The sequence below is a fragment of the Oncorhynchus clarkii genome, chromosome 12, assembly GCF_045791955.1.
Source record: "Oncorhynchus clarkii lewisi isolate Uvic-CL-2024 chromosome 12, UVic_Ocla_1.0, whole genome shotgun sequence".
Classification (NCBI taxonomy): Eukaryota; Metazoa; Chordata; class Actinopteri; order Salmoniformes; family Salmonidae; genus Oncorhynchus; species Oncorhynchus clarkii.
The window spans coordinates 90,315,414-90,322,699 of NC_092158.1; the positions used below are offsets into that span (position 1 = coordinate 90,315,414).

Sequence of the window (7,286 nt, forward strand, 5' to 3'; positions counted from 1 at the left end):
GGCCGGGGTTCTAGTCTGATATACCTGTCACGTTGGTATAAAGGGATTGGGAGACAGGTGCGGGAATGTGTAATAGTTTTTAAAATTCCTACCCAAATTACAGCGTGCCATGTACAGGCACGGGAACGAAGACCAAACAAACACCTATACAAAACCCAGGGTTGAAACCCTAACAAACACCCAGGGTTGAAACCCTAACAAACACCTATACAAAACCCAGGGTTGAAACCCTAACAAAAGAGCGAGGAGCACTTTGAATAAATACACAGGCGCTCAATGATACCACACGGGATGACACCCGTAATCATCTGCACAATACACGCACAGAAGCCAAAACTACACAGCACAGCTCCTCACACGAACCAACAGACATTGTAACAATAATTGACAGCCCAATGGTGAACCAAAGGGCAAACATACAATTACTAATCATTGGGAAATGGGCACCAGGTGTGGTTAATCAACAGTTCTGGAGGGAACCGTGACAATACCTGGATGCTTCTCTTTCTCTCAGCCTAAATTCTGTAACTTTCTCTCCCTCCTCAGTGTCTCCAAGGGTCCCTGGTTCCACATCCCTCCATCCTCCTCCATCTTGGTTCAATAGTGTCCAGATTCCACCTCATTCAGTGCTGTGAACAGTTCTGCCTACATTTCCATCATAATAACAACAGGCTCTTCAATGTAAGGCTACAGTCAACTGTTAGGTCATCTCTGGTTGGTCAGAATCCTTGTTATGATAATTAACCTAGTAAGGATTCTGGGCTCCTCTGTCTTGGTTCAATTTAAATAGTCATTATCCAGATTCAATCATTTAGAGCTGCTAACACTGATGTTCATCAACATGCTCTAATACAAACACTTGTTCTTTAGAATGTTCTTTATTGAATATCCACAATACAGCAAAGCTCTAACTATTCCTCTATTAATCATTAGTAATTCAACTCATTTCACAATAGTAGAGAGATCTAGTCATCATGACAGTATTTCAGATGTTATGTTCTAGAGAACATGATGCTGGTACAGTGAATGCATCAATAGTAACTTGTGATGAGAAACAACCCTCAACAACTATTTGACATTACATTGGTTATTGTCCTACTATTCACTGCTGCATTCAGACTTCAGCCCAATACCATCCATGTTGTTAGGATTTTAACTTCTATATTTAACAGCAAAGATCAACACATCACTTAACAGTTCTAATGAAATAACAGCTGCACTCATTCTGAAGCATTAACAAACTACCAGTTGTATTGATTGTCTGAAACTATTGATTTACAGACTGCAACTAGTCTTTCTGATCTCTTTCTCAGAGAATGTTGACCCCAACGACACTTTACATGTGAACACCACGTCCTTGTCCCAGTCTGCAGTCTGAATGGTCAGATAGCTGCTGATCCTGAAGGTGTTGTCTGGTTGCTGCTCAGCAGGGCTGGTAGAAACATCTTCTGTCACTGATTCACCGCTAGACATCCAGCTGACATCTGCCAACCCCTTGGATCTCTGAGACAGGTCACTAGTCAGACACACTAGTGTTGCTCTGCTGGACTTGAGGTCTTCAGTGGATGGAGGGAACAGAGTCACAGCAGGTGTAGCCCGATCTCCATCTGTAGAAAGTAGTCAACGGATGGGATGAGAACAAAACACAATGGATACCAGTTTATATTTCAGTACATGTTGGTATCATTACCAAAACACAATGGATACCAGTTTATATTTCAGTACATGTTGGTATCATTACCAAAACACAATGGATACCAGTTTATATTTCAGTACATGTGGGTATCATTACCAAAACACAATGGATACCAGTTTATATTTCAGTACATGTTGGTATCATTACCAAAACACAATGGATACCAGTTTATATTTCAGTACATGTTGGTATCATTACCAAAACACCTGCATTAAGAGGAAACGGATGCAGCAATTAAATAGAGAACTGCTCATCATGATATTTACAATGATACTGATAGAAGGAATCATACGGTGTTAAGGTTTTAAAATGAGAGACAGAGCAATTTATTAATACATTACTTACAACATTACATCACCGTTCTGGAAGACTAAAAGGCTAAAAGATGAACGAAATGTGGACATTTTAAATGTAAAATACAAATAATTCACAAGCAAATGGGATTTAAAAAGAATATATAAATATTTGTCTAAGAAATTGAGCTGGATAACATTTCTGGACATGAAAGATCTCCTGTACATTGAGTTATACAGACAACAGAAACACAAGATATTCATGATTAAACACTGAGATGAAAGATCTCCTGTACATTGAGTTATACAGACAACAGAAACACAAAATATTAATGATTAAACATGAACAGAGCAGACCAACCAGAGACATTCACACTGTCATCAAACTGTTTCATAAGTCATTTACAAACAACATACGAGACAGGATTAAAGCAGGTGCAAAATATTAAATCCGTGAATATAAATGACATTTTATTAAATAAAACATTAAAAAAAAAATATATATATATATATATAACAAGTTTTAAAGTAAAGCATCATATTCTGCTGTTTGTGTCTGGTCCTTTTGAATCCATCAGTTAGAGCTCTATCCATATGATGCAGTATTGACCTGATGGTGGTGATATGATGATGGTGGTGATGATGATGGTGGTGATGATGATGATGATGATATGATGATGATGATGATATGATGATGATGATGATGATGATGATGATTACGCCAAGAATGGCTAAATCTCTTTTCACAATCGTTTTATAATCTTGTTGACATGGTTCCTCCATTTCCAGATCTCCCATTGTGTCATGTATATATTGTTATAATAATCACTGATCAACTGCTGTTTCTTGGAGTTCACCCCTCTACCATGAAGCAGAAGTGAGTGTATTTGGGGAGGAGGTTTTTGTCATAGTGTATGTCACTGTGATACTCGCCAACAGAGTAGTCTTTTGTTTTACAGTAATACACTGCTGAGTCTTCCTCCTCCACATGATTAATAATCAAACTATAATCAGATATAGACTGATGATTAGATGTGAATTTAGGAGAGGAGAAACCAGAACCATATTTTACAGAGGTCCAATTGTAGTAGTACCACTGTAAAACATACTGAGGAACTCCACCTGGAACCTGTTTATACCAATGAACACTATTATCGACAGTTCCCAGGTTACAGTCCATAGTGGCCGTGTCTATTATCAACAGTCCCCATGTTACAGTCCTTAGTGTCCGTCTCTATTATCAACAGTCCCCATGTTACAGTCCATAGTGGCCGTCTCTATTATCAACAGTCCCCAGGTTACAGTCCATAGTGGCCGTCTCTCCTTTCCTCACTGTCACAACAGGAGGCTTCTGTGTCACCACAGTCACACCACTGACACCTGGGAAATAAGAAGATGACATGTAGTAAGTCGAAACATACAGACTCATTATTAATAAACCAGGAAGTAAAACATCCAGGAAGTCAGACTCCTTACATGTTAGAGCAGTGATGAGAGTGCAGAGTGTCCCCAGCATGTTGTCAGTGTGTGGTGTGAACGGCCCTTACTGTCCAGCTGAGAGAGGAGCAGGGTTGGAGTGTGAGGAGAGGAGAGACTGCAGGACCCACCTATAAGGAGACAGACAGGGAGGAACAGAGGGAGGTGCCTCTATATCTCAGGCTATCAGCTTCCGAGAACACGGTTTTCTGAATAATTTAAATTACTTTAACTATTAAACTATCAAAAATATCAATGTTTTAAATTGGACTAACAAAAACCAAATGGGATAATTTTGGTTACACTTAAAAACGCAGTATTTAGTTTCATGTGAGTTATGTTGGTAAGTTTACTGAAATCAGCATGTCATAATATAGATAATAATAACATAATGATAATAATATCTGGACCTGATGGTGGGGTTCTGAACTAACAGTACATCACTAAATGCCTGTTGATGTAATATGTCTCTACTGTAAACCAGGGGACTGACTGTCATGGAGGTTATCTGATACATGGAGTCTTCTGTTAGGACTGAACCTTCTGGAATATCACTTTATCATTCATGCTTTGTGACAACTAGGTGTAATTGTTAATGACAACATTCTAGTAAATGTGTGAAGGGGGTTTTGTGTAAACACAAGCCTGGAATGTTCTCCTACTGCAGACACACTGGTTCAGGATGACTTGACATTCAGTTAGTGTCTATATTCAGAACATCTGAAAGCAGAAGTGAGTGTGTTTGGTGAGGAGGTTTTTGTCATGGTGTATATCACTGTGATACTTCCTCTTTAACAGAGTTGTCCCATGTATGACAGTAATACACTGCTGAGTCTGCCTCTTCCACATTGTTAATAATCAAACGATAATCTGATTTAGACTGATGATTAGATGTGAATTTAGGAGAGGAGAAACCAGAACCATAGAATACACGAATATCACCATGATACCAAAACAAAACATACTGAGTAACTCCTCCTGGAACCTGTTTATACCAACGAGCACCACTATTCTCAACAGTCCCCAGGTTACAGTCCAGAGTGGCCGTCTCTCCTTTCCTCACCGTCACAACAGGAGGCTTCTGTGTCACCACAGTCACACCACTGACACCTGGGAAATAAGAAGATGACATGTAGTAAAGAGAAACATACAGACTCATTATTAATAAACCAGGAAGTAAAACCTCCAGGAAGTCAGACTCCTTACATGTTAGAGCAGTGATGAGAGTGCAGAGTGTCCCCAGCATGTTGTCAGTGTGTGGTGTGAACGGCCCTTACTGTCCAGCTGAGAGAGAAACAGGGTTGGAGTGTGAGGAGAGGAGTGGCTGCAGGACCCACATATAAGGAGACAGCCAGGGAGGACCAGAGGGAGGGGCCTCTGTAGTTAACCTATCACCAAACCAGGGATGACCAGAGGGAGGGGCCTCTATATCTCAGCCTATCAGGTTCTGAGAAGATGGACTTTTGATTAATTACAATGACTATTAAATTATCAAAAATATATATATTTAATATTGGACCAACAAAAACCATATGGGATCATTTTGGTTACACTGAAAAGAGCAGTATTTAGTTTCATGTGAGTTGTGTTGTTAAGTTATGTTGGTAAGTTTGTTGTTGGTAAGTTATGTTGGTAAGTTTGTTGTTGGTAAGTTATGTTGGTAAGTTTGTTGTTGGTAAGTTATGTTGGTTAGTTTGTTGTTGGTAAGTTATGTTGGTAAGTTTACTGAAATCAGCATGTCATAATATAGATAATAACATTATAATAATATAATCTGGACCTGATGGTGGGGTTCTGAACTAACAGTACATCACTAAATGCCTGTTGATGTAATATGTCTCTACTGTAAACCAGGGGACTGACTATCATGGAGGTTATCTGATACATGGAGTCTTCTGTTAGGACTGAACCTTCTGGAATATCACTTTATCATTCATGCTTTGTGACAACTAGGTGTAATTGTTAATGACAACATTCTACTAAATGTGTGAAGGGTTTTGTGTAAAACACAAGCATGGAATGTTCTCCTCCTGCAGACACACTGGTTCAGGATGACTTGACATTCAGTTAGTGTCTATATTCAGAACATCTGAAAGCAGAAGTGAGTGTGTTTGGTGAGGAGGTTTTTGTCATGGTGTATATCACTGTGATACGATCTCTTTAACAGAGTTGTCCCATGTCTGACAGTAATACACTGCTGAGTCTGTCTCCTCCACATTACTGATTATAAACTGATAATCTTTATCAGACGTGGCTATAGATGTGAAACGATCAGAAGAGAAACCAGAGCCATATTCATCAGGAGAGTCGTTTGCATAGTAATAACTTAATACAAACTGAGGAGCTCCTCCTGGAACCTGTTTATACCAGTTTACATAATTGCTTTCATCTTCGGTAATATCACAGTGAAAAGTAGCAGTCCCCTTTGTACTGACAGTCAGTACTGAAGGTGTCTGTGTCACTGCTTTCTGGCAACTGACATCTGTGGGAATGAAACAAGACATTTCATCTTACATGAATGTACAACTTCTTTTGAATTCTTTAGAATCAGAATGAACGAACAGTAAATCCTTACATGTTAGAGCAGTGATGAGAGTGCAGAGTGTCCCCAGCATGTTGTCAGTGTGTGGTGTGAACGGCCCTTACTGTCCAGCTGAGAAAGGAGCAGGGTTGGAGTGTGAGGAGAGAAGAGGCTGCAGGACCCACCTATAAGGGACCAGAGGGAGGGGCCTCTACAATCACTAGCTACTCTCATAGTTGATTGACATGTCTGGGGGTTAACAGACTTCCACAATTCTAATTCTAATTCTAATTCCACAAGTCACTGTAAATGTGTCCCAACTATTTAAGTAAAGGGCCTGTATGATAAACTAATTCAAATCTATTTGTTCTGCTTTTGACTCTGCACCATCCCCTACCCTCATCACAGCTTCATTATATAATCCATGATGTTTATATTAATCACCACATATCCTCTACCCTCCTCCATTATATAATCCATGATGTTTATATTAATCACCACATATCCTCTACCCTCCTCCATTATATAATCCATGATGTTGATATTAATCACCACATATCCTCTACCCTCCTCCATTATATAATCCATGATGTTTATATTAATTCCCACATATCCTCTACCCTCCTCCATTATATAATCCAAGATGTTTATATTAATCACCACATATCCTCTACCCTCCTCCATTATATAATCCATGATGTTGATATTAATCACCACATATCCTCTACCCTCCTCCATTATATAATCCATGATGTTTTTATTAATCACCACATATCCTCTACCCTCCTCCATTATATAATCCATGATGTTTATATTAATCACCACATATCCTCTACCCTCCATTATATAATCCATGATGTTTATATCCTCCATTATATAATCCATGATGTTTATATTAATCACCACATATCCTCTACCCTCCTCCACTATATAATCCATGATGTTTATATCCTCCATTATATAATCCATGATGTTTATATTAATCACCACATATCCTCTACCCTCCTCCATTATATAATCCATGATGTTTATATTAATCACCACATATCCTCTACCCTCTATTATATAATCCATGATGTTTATATTAATTAATACATATCCTCTACCCTCCTCCATTATATAATCCATGATGTTTATATTAATCACTACATATCCTCTACCCTCCATTATATAATCCATGATGTTTATATTAATCACTACATATCCTCTACCCTCCTCCATTATATAATCCATGATGTTTATATTAATCACTACATATCCTCTACCCTCCATTATATAATCCATGATGTTTATATTAATC

The 7,286-nt window shown here is 38.5% G+C and overlaps 1 protein-coding gene across 1 annotated transcript; it reads right to left on the reverse strand.

The window, feature by feature from the left end:
* Window positions 1–868: 868 nt before the first annotated feature.
* Window positions 869–6,080, reverse strand: LOC139422596 (immunoglobulin lambda-1 light chain-like). Its single transcript, XM_071173741.1, has 6 exons — window positions 6,041–6,080; window positions 5,619–5,947; window positions 4,743–4,749; window positions 4,498–4,575; window positions 3,249–3,369; window positions 869–1,615 (listed from the first exon to the last, which is right to left on the reverse strand). The coding sequence occupies exons 1-6, from the start codon at window positions 6,078–6,080 to the stop codon at window positions 1,276–1,278; spliced, it is 915 nt and encodes a 304-aa protein (XP_071029842.1). The 3' UTR covers window positions 869–1,275.
* Between the last annotated feature and the right edge of the window lie 1,206 nt (window positions 6,081–7,286).

Bases quoted from the DNA above. Each gene is read 5' to 3' on its own strand.
- LOC139422596 (XM_071173741.1), bottom strand. From the start codon at position 6,080: ATGCTGGGGACACTCTGCACTCTCATCACTGCTCTAACAT. The intron at 5,948-6,040 runs GTAAGGATTTAC...TCATTCCCACAG, and splicing joins TCTCATCACTGCTCTAACAT to ATGTCAGTTGCCAGAAAGCA. The intron at 3,370-4,497 runs GTAACCTGGGGA...CTTATTTCCCAG, and splicing joins AGAGACGGCCACTCTGGACT to GTGTCAGTGGTGTGACTGTG.